Consider the following 14,739-nt stretch of genomic DNA (forward strand, 5'->3'; position numbering starts at 1 on the left):
GTGCCCTTGTGGTGCCTTGCCTACCCCCTGGGCCCCTCCCTGTCTGGGGTGCAGAGGCCCAGGCCACTCCTGGCTCATGTGCTGGGGCCCCTTGGAGCGTCTCCTGGGACGTGGGGGCTGTATCTGGGGGACGTTCAGGAGGCCCCACCTTCCTACAGGCTGCCCCAAGGGCTTCTACGGCAAGCACTGCCGCAAAAAGTGCCACTGCGCCAACCGAGGCCGGTGCCACCGCGTCTATGGGGCCTGCCTCTGTGACCCGGGGCTCTATGGCCGCTTCTGCCACCTGGGTGAGTCCTGCTGCCCACTGACTGCCCATGTCCGGGGGGTTGGGGGGCAGCCTGTAGTATAGCCAAGCACTCACCCTGTGCCTTCCTGCCCACGGTCTGGCCTGGGGTTGACTCTTCACCCTTTGGAGACAAAAACACAGGGGGGCTCAGCGAGGTTCCTGGCTGGGACGTGGGGTCCACCCCAGGTCTCTGGACTCAAAGGCACGTCCTCTGGACTGCTTTGACCTCTAGGGCATCTGGGTGGGCGGTCCCCAGCCTTGTGGTGCCTCCCAGCCCCCAACCGGGCTGGTGGGTGGGCTGCAGGTGTGGGCAGGGGCAGGCATCCTGTGTAAGCTCCCAGAGCACAGGGCTTGTCTTGGTTTTGGAGTTTCCTGGCAGCAAGGGCGAGTCCTGAGCCCCAGTGGGTCCCCCCTCCGTGGGGTCCACAGACAGCCCAGGAGGGGAGGGGCGATGGGCTGGTGGAGAAAAGGTGAGTGATGAGGGGTAGACTTCATCCCAGCAGCTCTGCAGCACTTCGTAAAAGGATTATTTCGAGGAGAGACCCAGATCCCGAGAGTTTCCCGGCTGGGAAGTGGCGGGCTCCAGGGCAAATTCCTGACTTCACTGAGACCCTGTTTCTCATCTGTAAGCGGGGCACAGCGGTCCCGGTCCTCTGGGCACCAGTGGCTGGGGGACAGTGCTAGCTCTGTGCCGGGTCCTGGGGACACAGCTCAGTAAGCAGGGGCTGGAGAGGGGAGGGGCCGGTGCTCAGGTAGACAGGCCCCTCATGGTTCTGTGGGTGCAGCCTGCCCGCCATGGGCATTCGGGCCGGGCTGCTCGGAGGAGTGCCGATGTGAACAGCGGAACACACGTGCCTGCGACAGAAGGGACGGCAGCTGTTCCTGCAAGGCCGGCTTCAGGGGCGAGCGATGCCAGGACGGTGAGTGCAGGGGCACGGGGGGAGGGCTCCGGGGCTGGCTGAACCCTGCAGGGTCTCTTCTCCTCGCCCCCTGCAGAGTGCGAGCCGGGCTTCTTTGGGCTGGGGTGCCGGCAGATGTGCGCCTGCCCTCCGGGTGCAGCCTGTGACCCCGTCAGCGGCGAGTGTGGGAAGCAGTGTCCTGCTGGCTACCAAGGGAAGGCCTGTGACCAAGGTGAGTGGCCAGCCCTGGTGCCCAGGGTCTGGGTGGTGTGCAGGTCGTTCACCCTGGGCTCTGGACACCAGAAACTGAGTCAGCCCTGCAGTCTGGCCTGGGCGGCACCTTTACCAGCTGTGTCCCTGTCCTGTACCAGCAGTGACAAGGCCACTGGTCTGCCCGTGGCTGTGCGGCCGAGAGGGCTGCTCAGGCAGGAGCTGGTGTGTATGCCCAGAAAAGGGGTGGATGCCTCTCCAGAATCATTCACTCACTCCCTCTCTCACTCATTCCATGGGAACATACTGAGCCTGGTTGTGCTGAAGCTGGCTGCAGGAGCTCCTTCCTGACGGACTGAGCAAGCCATCAGAGGCGGCTGCTCCTGGGGGTGGTGGCTCAGAGCGAAGTCTGGGCTGGAGGTGCCAGCATGGGGTGTGGGACATGATGGAAGGCCCTCCATGTGGATGCCAAGGCCTGGGGACGCACACAGTGGTGGGTGAGGCTGGAACCTGGGGACCCCACGTTCGCGTGTTGTGGGCAGATGGAGGGGAAGAGCCCTCAGCATGAGTAACGGGGCTGTGCGGCCCCTGCTGACAGGGCACGGCAGGTTGGACCTCCCTTGGTACGCGGCGCACACAGTGTCCATGTCCATCGGCCAGAGCAGTGGGAGCCATGGGGGTCTAGTCTAGGGTGTCACTGCATGGGGCGACCCCCAGCCCAAGCTGAGGGGTCAGTCTCCCTCTGCACCCAGGCCAGGTCCCTCCCATGTCGTGGTCCCAGAGACCGCAGGGATGATGCCATCGAGGGCTCTCAGGTCCCGTTGGTGCAGGAGGGGTGTGTGTAGGGCTCAGAACCCAGCCTGACCCTCCCACCCCCACCCCCACCCCAATCTGCATGAGGCCCTCTGGGGGCTCGGCCACCATCAACAACGCCAAGCGTCTCTTTTCCGTAACGATCATGCCGACTCGATGTGGGCTGCGTCTCCTGACTCTTCTCTTTCCCCGCCTCCCCCACTGCATGTGCGCGCGCACACACAAACACACGTGCCACTTGCCCTTCCGCGACGCCTGCTACCCTCCATTCCCGCCCCCCTGCACACCGAGGGGCCTCTCGGGAGAAGAGCCGCCATCTCGCCCGCCCTACCCGGTCTGTTTGCTGAGACGTGGAGGGGCCTTCACCCCAACCCTTCCCTGCTGGTTTTCTTATTCTTTCTTTTCATTTTTCCTTTAAAAGCCTCCAGTGCCCTAAGGATGAGCCACAGGAAATGGCACATTTTTATAGAAGTGTTGTTAGGTCTGGAAAGTGTTACCGCCCCAAATGGACATCTGCCCCCAATTAGTGGAGAGGGGGCTTTCCGAGGCCAGGTGGAGCACCTCCAACTGGCGTTGCAGGGCCTCTCTTTCCCTGGTCCATATTACGTGGGTGCTATCTGTGCTCCTAGCGCGTGCACCTGTGCTGCGCCCGGGCACCTGGCGCATGCACCTGCCTGTGCTGCGCAACCTGTCCTGTTGATGTGCCTGTGCCCCGGGGTGGGATGTGGGTGGGTGCCCGTGGGGTATGGGTCCTCATGACAAGGGTTCACTGGGGTGTGTCCTTTGTCCCCAAATCCCCCTCTCAGGGCTCCAGAAGGCCCCAGGCCTGGGGCTCTGCCCCATCCAGCTGACACTCCTCCTGAGGCAGGACACGTCCTCAGCTCCCAGCTCCCCCCAAGTGGGGTGTTCTGATCAGTGGGCTCTGATCATTCAGGCGTGGAGCGTGGGCCCGCAGCCCGTCCCTTCTGGGTGCTGTGCATGCCTTCGTGGGCCTGGGAGAACTTTCCTTCCAGCAGCCTCAGTGTGGGCCGCATGGCGCTGGGGCAAGCAGGGGCCTTCTCCATCCCCGGGGCTTCCTGTCCAGCAGGGCAGGCGTGGGGAGTATGGAGGGGGCTCAGGGGCTTCAGGCGCCTGGGGTTCTGCAAGGCCACTGGAGCAGCCACTGCAGGCCCTCTTGGGGTGGGGCAAGGCTCCACGGCACCTACATTCTTTCTTGGGGCCCTGCCCCATGCCACTGTTCCCGGGACACTGTCACTCCTTGGCAGTGGGGAGGACACTGCGGTGACCAGTGGGGGGTTCTCTGGGCCAACCAGGGTGGGAGGAAGGAGGGCAGAGCCACCCTGCCACCTGCTGCCGGGCGCTCTCTAGGGTCCTGGATGCCTGAGATCCTGCTTCAGCCTCGCCCTTGCCCTCTGCTGCCCCCTGCCCAGCCTGCCCCTGGATCCTGTCTGTCTGTGCCCTCTGGGCTGCCCTTCACTGCTCCCCCGTGCGTGGTCAGCCCAGGCACTGGCTGCTGGCCAAGCACAGGTCAGCCACCCTGCCCCGGGTCCCCTGTCCCCTGCCTGCTCCTGTGACATCCCTGGTTATCCACACCGTCGGTGTCCAGCAACCCCGCTGGGGCCGGGGGCAGGTGCCAGGGGCCCCGAGGGAAGGAGGGCAGCTCCTCGTGGGGGTGGTTGAGGCCCTTCCTGCTCCCTCCTGCAGAGTGCCCAGAGGGGACGTTCGGTGTGAACTGCTCGGGCTCCTGCTCCTGTGGGGGCGCCTCCTGCCACCGGATCACGGGGCAGTGCCAGTGCCCTCCTGGGAGGACCGGGGACGACTGTGGGGCAGGTGAGTGACAGCCGTGTTCTGAGGTCCCCCCTCACCTTCTTGTGGCATGGGACCCCAGCCCTGGGCCGTGTTTGGGGAGCCCGACAGACCCCAGACCCATCCATAGCAGCTACGAGAGCCCACGCTGAACCACCCTTGGGTCTCGGAGTGGGGTCTGCGGCTGCCCTGGGTGGCCATGCTCATAGAGGGGCCCACTAGGAAGTGGGGACAGGTCAGCCAGCAGAGGACCCAGTGGTCCCTCAGCCTGCTGGTCACCCTCCTGGCTACCTGTTCACTGCATGGGGTGTCCTGGCCCTTCTCCTGGGCCCCCGTCTGCCTGTTGAGCCGTCCTGGGGCAGGAGCTCCTCCTCCCGGGGTGGGCACGCTGCAGCCTGCAGCCTGAGGAGGGGCCGGGCGTTCCGATGGCCTGTTCCTGTTCCTCCCCTGGCCTGGCTCAGATGGGAACAGTGGTTCCCACTCCTGGGCTGTGACATGGGGGGTCAGTGCCGTGCCACACAGGGAGACTGACTGGCCGTGGGGGCTAGATTGTCCCGAGGGCCGCTGGGGGCTTGGCTGCCAGGAGATCTGCCCGGCGTGTGAGCACGGGGCCACTTGTGAGCCTGAGACCGGAGCCTGCCTCTGCCTCCCTGGCTACACGGGCAGCCGCTGCCAGGACGGTGAGTGCCGCACCGCCCTGCCTCGGCCCCCGTCTGTGATCCCGGGCTGGCGGGCAGTGCCCGGCCCCACCATGCTCACCCGCCCTCTGCCCACAGCCTGCCCAGCAGGCTGGTTTGGGCCCGGCTGCCAGATGAGGTGCTCCTGTGCCAATGATGGACACTGCCACCCGGCAACCGGACGTTGCAGCTGTGCCCCTGGGTGGACCGGCCTCAGCTGCCAGAGAGGTAGGTGGCCCTTTGTCCGAGCATCCCTCCCATCTCCAGAAAAGGCTCCACCCCGGCCCCGGGACACTGGGGGCCAGCAGGAGGCCCCGTCCCCTCGACCTAGCTGTGGTGCCCGTGGGCTCCTCTGGGCCCGCACAGGGTGACCCGGGGTCTGTTGCAGCCTGTGACAGCGGGTACTGGGGACCTGACTGCAGCCACACCTGCAACTGCAGCACAGGCCACGGGAGCTGCGATGCCGCCAGCGGCCTGTGCCTGTGCGAGGCCGGCTACACGGGCCCCCGGTGCGAGCAGCGTGAGTCCTGGCCTGGCCCACAGCCGTGCCCCGTGTGTACACGCACGTGCACGCACACAGGCGCGTGTGCACACACACGTGCACACACGCATGCACGTGTTGGGGGACCTGGTCCTGCCCTCCTGTTCCCCAGACAAGCAGGGGTCTCCTCCCCTGCGCTCACCTCGCTCTCCCTCCCCAGCCTGGGCCAGGCCCCTCCCTCCTACCTATCTGGGCCTGACATAAGGCCCGCCTGGAGCAGCAGGCAGGGCAAGGTGGGGCCAGTCATACCTCTCAGGGCACCTGGCACTTGGAGGAGGGGAGGAGGGAGGCCGCTGAGCACTGAGGGCCTTGCCCTTCGGTGTGTGGTCCCTCCATGGCCAGGTTGTTGGGTCCGGGCCAGGCCTGGGGCAGGTCGTCCTAGAGGCAGTCCCCAAAGTCACGCCTGGGGCTCCTGCCTCCCTTGGGGCTCAGTTCCTAGCTGGGCGGGGTGGGGGGTAGGGGCATGTGGGTGAGCCCAGCCCTCCTTGGGTAGGGAAGGGCTTCTCCGTGAGCCAGCTCCTACCCCACAATCCCAGGCCTCGTGTGATATGGCAGGGGCCCGGGCAGGACGGGGTCAGGCTCACTACCCCCCAACTGATGGTGGGCCGGGGCTGCGTGTCTCAGAGTGTCCCCAGGGCCACTTCGGGCCAGGCTGTGGGCGGCGGTGCCAGTGTGAGCATGGGGCAGCCTGTGACCACGTCAGTGGGGCGTGCACCTGCCCAGCCGGCTGGAGGGGAACCTTCTGCGAGCACGGTGAGCCAGGGTATGGGCCAGGGCAGGCTAGGGTGGCCGGAGTGCGGGCAGGGTCCTGTGACCCCTGGCCGTGTCCCCATCACGCTCCTGCCTGCAGCTTGCCCGGCCGGCTTCTTTGGCATGGACTGCCGCAGTGCCTGCAACTGCACCGCGGGAGTGCCTTGCGACGCCGTGAACGGCTCCTGCCTCTGCCCGGCCGGCCGCCGGGGCCCCCGCTGCGCCCAGAGTGCGTGGGGCCGCGTCAGCCCTGGGGGCTGCGGGTGGGGGGACCTGTCCACTGTGCCAGACTCTCTCCTGGGGCCCCGTCCTGGGTGTCCGAAGCTGCCAGGTGGCCACCCCAGGTGGCTTTGCCCCAGAGGCCCAGTATATTGGTCCCTGTCTATGGTTGCCCTGAGTGTGTCCAGGCCAGAGGGAGGGGAAGATCGACCACAGCAGCCCAGGGGCATCTACCCAGCGGCCCAGATCTGCTGCAGACCCTCCCCGGGTGTGTCCCCCCAGGCCCCTGACGGCCCCTCTCCCCTGCAGCTTGCCCGGCCCACACCTACGGGTACAACTGCAGCCGGGCCTGCTCCTGCTTTAACGGGGCCTCCTGTGACCCTGTCCATGGGCACTGCCACTGTGGCCCTGGCTGGACAGGCCCCACCTGCCTGCAGGGTAAGCCTTGCCCAGGAGGGTCTCCTGCTCCCACGCAGGAGTCCAGGGCCAGGGACCGTGCTCGCCGCTCGCTGGGCTGTGCAGGGTCACATGCACATAGGATGCTGGGTGGACATAAGGTTACCGGGGGGCCATGGGCAGGGAAGGCTGGGGTCACACACCCGTGGGGCACCCAGGGGAGGGGAGGAAGATGGCTGCTTGGGACCCAGGGCCACAGCCTTCAGCGCTGAGCCCCGTAAGGGTGGGCTGGTGGGCCCGGGGTGGCCTGGGGCAGGTCATTTTAGGAACAGCCCTGGGCGAGGTCCCCATCCCCAGTCTGATGTTGGCTTGGGGTGGGCTGGAAAGCCTGCAGGTCCCCGTGGCTGGCCCTCCTGGGGGAAGGGAGGGTACAGGCCCCAGTGGGCCTGGCCGGCAGCACACTGCAAGTTGTTCCCCTCTACATCCCCCAGCCTGCCCCGCGGGCCTGTATGGCAAGGACTGTCAGCATTCCTGCCTCTGCCAAAACGGGGGCACCTGTGACCCTGTCTCAGGCCACTGCACCTGCCCAGAGGGCTGGGCTGGCCTGGCCTGTGAAAAGGGTGAGCCCTTCGCAGGCAGAGGAGGGAGGAGGGACCCTGGGGTCTGTGGGAGCCAGGGCCGGCACCTCAACGTGCCGTAGCACAGCGCCCTCCATCTATGGCCAATGACTGCTCCCTGGTTGTGGGGGGACAGTGTCCTGAGGTGTGGCCGCGGGCCTGTAGTGTGACCAGCCCCCGGGCACCCTCCTTCCCAAGGACGCAGCATCTGGGGCTCTGGGTGCAGGAAGCATGGGTGGGGCGGGGTTCTCTTGGGTCCCAGGGGCACAGCCCTGCTCCAGGAGGTGGGACCCTCACCCGTGCCCGCCCCTGCAGAGTGCCTCCCGGGGCGCTTTGGAGCCGACTGCCAGCACAGCTGCGGATGCCTCAATGGTGGCCTCTGTGACCGGCACGTGGGCCACTGCATCTGCCCGGCCGGCTGGACTGGGGACAAGTGCCAGAGCCGTGAGTGGGGCGGGTTAGGGACCAGTGCAGGGAGGCCAGGCGGCCCCACTGGGCCCGTCAGGGGTGACCTCAGCCTCGATCCAGGTGTGGGGGCCTCACCGAGGCGGTCCTTGGTAGGTAGGAGATGGGGCTGCTCTCTGAGCTGCCAGGGTCCCCTGCAGGGGTCTGGACCCAGGAGGCTGGCCTGAGGGGTGGGGTGCGTTTGGCCTGGCCCAGCCCCCTGGAGCAGGACGCAGCCTTCTGCCTGTCTCATCCCCCAGCCTGTGCCGAGGGCACATATGGGGCTGGCTGTGAGGAGCGCTGTGCCTGCCGGCGGGGAGCCACCTGCCACCACGTCATGGGGTCCTGCCTCTGTCCCCCAGGATGGAGGGGCTCACGGTGCGAGAATGGTGAGCTCCCCAGCTCCGCCAGCACCCGGGGAACCACCTGCCTGGGAGGGGGTGGGTCCTTTACCCAGTGACCCCTCCGGGCTTGCGCTGGCCCCAGGGCTCCTGCCACCCCAGCCCACGCCTTCCTGCAGCCTGCCCGCCTGGCTGGTTTGGAGAGGCCTGTGCCCAGCACTGCCAGTGCCCACCTGGTGCTGCCTGCCACCATGTCACTGGGGAGTGTCGCTGTCCCCCAGGCTTCACCGGGCCCGGCTGTGAGCAGGGTAGGTGACCGAATGGGGTGGACCCTGGGGCAGTGGGTGGCTCAGCCCCTCCTGATGCAGCCTGAAGCTCAGGCCACATGTACCCCTGAGCTCTGCCTCAAAACCTCGTGCAAGGGCGGCCTCAGGGAGCGACTCCAGGGAGGATGCCCGTTCCCGGGCTGGGCCAGGACTGACCCCCCACCTGTACCTCAGCCTGCCCGCCCGACACCTTTGGGGAGAGCTGTGGGCAGAAGTGCCAGTGTCCCGGCGAGAACCAGGCCTGCCACCCGGCCTCGGGGGCCTGCGTGTGCGCTGCCGGCTTCCACAGCGCCGGCTGCCGGCTACGTGAGTGCTGCCCGTGCCGCCTGCCAGGCCGACCTGGGAAGGCGTTCAGCTGAGGGTGTGAGGGGGGACCTCAGGGGCTCTGCATGGGGGCAGGGCCCAGCCCCCTGGCAGCTGGCCCCTCCCCCTGCAGGGTGCCCGCCTGGATGGTTCGGGCCGGGCTGTGAGCAGCTGTGTGGGTGTCTCAACGGTGGCTCCTGTGATGCGGCCACAGGGGCCTGCCGCTGCCCCGCTGGGTTCCTCGGGACCGACTGCAGCCTCGGTGAGTGGCCGGGGTGAGGTGGGGCGGCTCTTCCCTGCGCTTCAGTGGGCAGGGCCCCGCCAGCCAGCCTGCCGGGAGGACAGCCCCCTGACCACTCTCCCACTGGGCCTGGTCCCAGGCTGGCTGAGTTGGGGGGTGCTGGTGTGACCCCAGTGTCCCTGCCCGCCAGCTCTGCCCGGCTGTGTGCTGTGCCCCCTCACCGGGTTGTGCCCACCAGGGGCTTGTGCACTGCAGTGCAGGCCAGCCAGGCGTCCTGCCAGGAGGAGGGCCTTTCCCTGAGTCGTGGGACTTTCTGCCCGTCTGGGATGTTGGCTGGGCTGGCAGGGAGGGGTGAAGGCTGCGGTGAGTCACTGTCGCTGCGGAGCAGGCCTGGCCCCCAGCAGAGCCTGCGGGTGGAAGGAAGATGCCAGGGTGGGCAGGGGCTGGGGAGCAGGCAGTCTCCACCCTGTCTGGGCCAGACACAGGGGTCCCCCTCCCCGCCTCGTCCTGTCCTGTCTCTGGGTTGACAGGGCAGAGAGAGAAGCCAGCCAGGGGCAGCCACCCCCTTTCTCTCCCGGCAGCTTGTCCCCAGGGCCACTTCGGCCCTGGCTGTGCCCACGTGTGCAAGTGTGGGCAGGGGGCAGCCTGCAACCCCGTGACGGGCGCCTGCACCTGCCCCGCGGGGAGGACCGGCGTCCACTGTGAGCACAGTGAGTGCCCGCGCCGCTGGCTGCCGTCAGCCCTTCGCAGGCGTTGCTCCGTCAGCCCCAGGAGTGGGGGGCGATGGGGGAGAACCGGGCCCCTGGGTGGCACGTTGACATCAACGGCCTCCACTGACTCCCCCAAGTGGCCGGTTGGGGCTGAGCAGGTTCTCACCCAGAACCCCTCTAGCAGGAGGGGTCAAACGGATGTTTCATCTGAGGACCAAGCCAGTCTCTTGGTTGATGTCCCGTTGGTCCTTCTGGCTCTTTCCACTGGGCCCAGGGGCAGGGCCCCGAGGTAGAGGGAGGCGTGGAGCACAGGCCATGGTGGGGACATGGGGTGGCCCCTGGGGACAGTCGTGGGGCTCATGCTCCTGATGGGGAGCATGGGCATGCCCCAAACCTCTTGGCCTGGCCCCCACACCTGGTAGGTCTGAGCCCGCTGCCACCCTCTGGTCACCACAGTCACTTCATCGAGGGGCCAGTGACACCCCCTCCCCGGTTCTCAGTCCGTGGCAGCAAAGGGTCAGAAACCCTGGGAGACCCGGCTGCAGCCAGGCCTTGTCCTCAGCCTCAGGGAAGGACGGCAGCCGTGGGCTCAGTCAGATTACAAACGGGCTGCAGATAAGCCAACCCTGAGTGCACGACTGGCTGGCCTCCTCTCAGCCTGGAGGATGCACTCGTGCAGAGTGCTGCCACCTCCAGGCAGGCTTCCCTGATCCCCTCCTGCTGGCTGGGCAGGCGCTCGCAGCCCCTGGGGGTCCTGGTCCCTTCACCCTGAGTTAGCCTCAGCGCCAGGTCAGGCCTGGCATTTGCTGACAGAGGATGGATGAATGGGCAGGACACAGTTGGTGTCACTCCCTGGCACGTGTGTGCCCTAGGGGCAGAGACCATCCCCAAGAGGCTCCCGGAAGCGTTTGTTGAGTGAATGTCAGACCTGGTGAGATGTGTCCCTGGAGAGTATCCAGCCCTGGGCCAGAGCTCCAAGCAGCGTCCACCTTCTGCCCCCAGGCTGTCCCCAGAACCGGTTTGGAGTGGGCTGTGAGCACGTGTGTTCCTGCAGAAATGGGGGTCTATGCCATGCCACCAACGGCAGCTGCTCCTGCGGCCTGGGCTGGATGGGGCCGCGCTGTGAACTGGGTGAGTGTCTGGGCCAGCCTGGAGGGCCGTGTCCCTGTGCGAGCTGGAGGGTCAGCAGCTGCACAGGACGGAGGGATGTGCCCCACTGGTGGGGGGGCCATGGCGGCTTGGTGGGCCCTGGGCTGCCGTGGGGCTGAGCGAGGCTCCAGGGTCACCTGAGTCAGGCTAGCACCCGAGGGGCCGCCCTCGTGCCCTGTTCTCTTGCAGGAGGCTGAGCTGGGGCTCTCTCCCCAGCCTGCCCCCCCGGGCACTACGGCGCCGCCTGCCGCCTGGAGTGCTCCTGCCGCAACAATGGCACCTGTGAGCCCACCACGGGTGCCTGCCGCTGCGGTCCCGGCTTCTACGGCCAGGCCTGCGAGCACAGTGAGTCGTGGGCTTGGGACCTTTGCCCCGCGTCCGCTCCTCCCACGCGGGGGATCCGGGCCCACCTCGGCTCCACCACAGTGACAGCCACTTTCCGTGTCACTCCCACGGGGACCCCATGAGACGAGGCTTGACCCCAGCTCACAGTGGGGCTCCGAGGCCACAGGTCCCTGGCTCAGGGTCACAGGGGAGCAGACAGAGCTCCCACCTGAGCCCCAGCTGTGACGGGGGAGCTGGGCCTGGGCAGGAGGAATGGGGAGCTGGGGCCCCTGAACCTCGCCCTTTGCTCACTCTGGGCAAACTGAGGCGGGAGCTCTAACCCGGGTCTCCCTCAGCCTGTCCCCCCGGCTTCCACGGGGCTGGCTGCCGGGGGGCGTGCAGGTGTCAGCATGGAGCCCCTTGCCACCCCGTCAGTGGCCAATGCCTCTGCCCCGCCGGCCTCCATGGCCAGTTCTGCGAGAGGGGTGAGTGTTCCGTGCCCCCATGTGCTCCCCCCGACCCCTCTCCCTGGCCCTGTCCAGTCCGGATGAGGCACAGGAAGAGACACTGAGCCCACTGCCCCCCACCAGGGTGTGAGCCTGGCTCATTCGGAGAGGGCTGCCGCCAGCAGTGTGACTGTGAGGGTGGGGTGCCCTGTGACCCCGTCACTGGCCAGTGCCTTTGCCCCCCGGGGCGCATGGGGACCACCTGTGACCTTGGTGAGTCTGGGGTCCTGCTCAGGGGGACACAGGTGTGGGTCTCCGTCAGTGGCAAGTATCCATTGCATTGGTTGAGCCCCGGTCTGGGCACAGTGCCCCCATGTGCCTGTTCCCCCTCTGCAGGGGTAGCTGCTCGGAGGGGGGCCCAGCATGGAGCTCCCACTCGGGGTTAATCAGGGCCATGCCCTGCCCTCTGTCTGCCCACAGAATCCCTGGGGTGGCCTCTTGCTGGGGTGGGTTCTGCAGTCATAGGAAGAGGCCCTACTCAGGTGGGAAGGAGACCTCTGTGATCTGCCAGCCTGCCCAGGAATAGGAGGGGCCATCCTGCGCGGACTGCACACACGTCCTGCCCATCTTGCCCTGGGAAAGGACATCCCTGAACTCCGGGCCCCCCTTTGCCAGCCCCGGGGTTGGGCAGGAATGTGGGGCATGATCCTGGGCAGGTGCCCGGTGCCTGATGCTTTCCCACATGAGAGCTCACACAGGGCCGGGAAATAGGCTCGAGGTCTTGGCTCCCGAAAGCCCCCACCAGGAGGGTGGCTTGAAGGCCTGGGTTCCCTGACCGGGGCAGACAGGACTAGCACTCAGGTGTGTCTCTCCGACCCCTCCCGCCTGCAGACTGCAGAGGGGGCCTCTTTGGGCCGGGCTGTGCCCTGCGCTGTGACTGCGGGGGTGGAGCTGACTGCGACCCCGTCAGTGGGCAGTGCCACTGTGTGGACGGCTACACAGGGCCCACATGCCAGCAAGGTGAGTCAGGCTCCCAGGGGAGAGAAAGGAGGATACTGTGCCCCCAGTCCCACCCCTGGCCGAGGCCCTGTCTCTCCTACCCATCCCTCCTCCCCACACGCAGAGCTGGCTGGGCCGGGCTAGCCTGTGCTAACGTCACCATCCCCTCATGGTACCCATGGTGTCTGCACGGCTTCCGGTGAGTGAGGTGCGAATGTTACAGCCACTGGACCGTGGGGCAGGGCTCACCCATGCTGCCAGCATGAAGCAGCCCCACTTCTCCAGCCCCAGACAGCAGCAAGGGTGGGCTCAAACTGCAGATGGCCATGACCCCACGGGCAGGGCTGGGTGTTCCATTGTGGGTGGGCACTGACCCAGCCCCCCATCCCACCCCCTCCTTGCCCTGCCTGCACATGGACCAGGGCATGGCGATGTGCCTGTGTGTGTGTGCAGTAGTGTGTGTGTGTGCTCCGTCAGTGCATGCTAACGCCTATGTGTGCCCCACTGTGTGCGCTCCAGTGCATGTATGCTCCAGTGCACACGTGTGCTCCAGTGCGTATATGTGCCCCAGTGCATGTGTGTGCTGCAGTGCATACGTGTGCTCTAGTGCATGTGTGTGTTCCAGTGAGTATATGTGCCCAGTGCATGTGTGTGCTGCAGTGCATACGTGTGCTCCAGTGCGTATGTGCCCCAGTGCATATGTGTGCTCCAGTGCATATATGTGCCCCAGTGCACGTGTGTGCTCCAGTGCGTATATGTGCCCCAGTGCATGTGTGCGCTCCAGTGCATACGTGTGCTCCAATGCATGCATGTATTCCAGTGCATCCATGTGCTCCAGTGCACATGTGTGCTCCAGTGCACGCACGTGCTCCAGTGCATCCATATGCTGCAGTGCACACATGTGCTCCAGTGCATACATGTACTCCAGTGCATACATGTGTTCCAGTGTGTACATGTGCTGCAGTGCACACATGTGGTCACACGCACCCACAGGCATAGTCAGGGAAGCTGCAATGACCGCACCATGGCCTCTCAGCCCCCTGAGGCTCTGGGGAGAATGTGCTGTCAGCAGGCACAGCTCCGGGGTGCCCCTGCTCCTCTGGCCAGCCAGACCCCTCTGGTGTCCCCTGGTCAGCTCCGCAGGCCCAGCCTGCTGTTGGGATGGCCCTGTGCGCACTGGGAGCATCGTGTCTGCAGAGGCCGGCCCTGCAGATGGGATGAAGAGGGAGCTGTGAGCGCAGATTCCAGACTGGGGCCCTCGACTTGGGAGCCCCAAACACAGGCTTGATGTGGTGTATGCATGCATCTTGTTGAGCCTCCAAGGCAGCTGTGGCCCCAAACTGTTAAAAGCCCTTAGGGGAAGGATTCCTCCTCCCACAGTGAGTGGGGTCGGGGAGGTGGAGGCAGAAATTGCAGGGCTGGTGCCTGGGTGGAACCTGGTGGTCAGGTATGGTACTGCCCTGCAGCCCCAGCCCTGGGCAGCCTTGACATTTGGCTGGGGGGTCTGGAGCCAGAGATACACCTGCCGGAGCCACCCCCGACCCCCGACGCTGCCCGAGGAATCTCCTGCGTGAGGCTAGGTGGGAAGGAGGATAAGCAGGGCCTTGCTGTCTCCTGCCCTGGAGTGGACCTGGCTTGACCTCGAGTGAAGCCCTCCCATCCTACCCACAGCCCTGCCTCCCAGTCTTCCGTGCTTCCCAAGCAGGACAGAGCTGGGAGCTTTAATTTGAGAGGGGAGCCCCCCGTGTGCATAGGAGCGGGGGCAGGCTCTGCAGGGTGGGAGTGGGGGTCCCTGCAGGGCTGAGTGGAGGGTCTGATGGTGGGTGCCAAGGGTCCTCGGGCACTAGCGTGAGCTACTGTCTGTTTTCAGGTGGGCCCCCCCAGCTCCCCGAGAGCCCATCCCCAACCCTGGGCCCAGGTAAGGGGGCTGGAGGTACCCCCACATTTCCAGGAGTGTGGCATTGTTGGTGCCAGTGGTCCATTACCAGCAGACTGAGGCCTGAGGAGGGATGGGGACCGGGCACTTATATATCTGGGCCCCACAGGGCAACGGGCGTTCCAGGATCTGGGCCTCCAAGTGAGGCTGGGTGGAAGCTGGGAGGAGCGGGTGGCTGTGTCTCCTCTATCAGGCTGGAGCTGGAAGGGCAGGAGGGGAAGCGTGAAGTGTGAGCCCAGAACTCTGGCACCTGCGAGAGTTTCCCCCCCGCCCCGGGGCTGACTCTCCTTTATCTTGTGCCTGCAG

The 14,739-nt window shown here is 66.3% G+C and overlaps 1 protein-coding gene across 15 annotated transcripts in view; it reads left to right on the forward strand.

Annotated features, from left to right (window-relative positions):
• Positions 1–14,739, forward strand: part of MEGF6 (multiple EGF like domains 6) — a 112,418-nt gene that overhangs the window by 91,693 nt on the left and 5,986 nt on the right. For 3 of the 15 annotated variants that reach the window (XM_087446958.1, XM_087446957.1, XM_087446960.1), the window contains 22 exons: positions 159–287; positions 1,072–1,206; positions 1,283–1,417; positions 3,913–4,038; positions 4,563–4,694; positions 4,791–4,919; positions 5,080–5,211; positions 5,857–5,985; positions 6,083–6,211; positions 6,511–6,639; positions 7,089–7,217; positions 7,530–7,658; positions 7,919–8,047; positions 8,179–8,307; positions 8,500–8,631; positions 8,762–8,890; positions 9,451–9,579; positions 10,582–10,710; positions 10,945–11,073; positions 11,409–11,537; positions 11,643–11,771; positions 12,390–14,361. In XM_087446958.1, the coding sequence (XP_087303084.1) occupies positions 159–287; positions 1,072–1,206; positions 1,283–1,417; positions 3,913–4,038; positions 4,563–4,694; positions 4,791–4,919; positions 5,080–5,211; positions 5,857–5,985; positions 6,083–6,211; positions 6,511–6,639; positions 7,089–7,217; positions 7,530–7,658; positions 7,919–8,047; positions 8,179–8,307; positions 8,500–8,631; positions 8,762–8,890; positions 9,451–9,579; positions 10,582–10,710; positions 10,945–11,073; positions 11,409–11,537; positions 11,643–11,771; positions 12,390–12,700 (3,038 nt within the window). In that variant the 3' untranslated portion in view covers positions 12,701–14,361. The other 12 variants (XM_087446953.1, XM_087446946.1, XM_087446947.1 and 9 more) reach the window with 12 other exon arrangements.

Source organism: Ceratotherium simum, chromosome 22, assembly GCF_057802395.1.
Source record: "Ceratotherium simum simum isolate JZ-2026a chromosome 22, ASM5780239v1, whole genome shotgun sequence".
NCBI classification, from domain to species: Eukaryota; Metazoa; Chordata; class Mammalia; order Perissodactyla; family Rhinocerotidae; genus Ceratotherium; species Ceratotherium simum.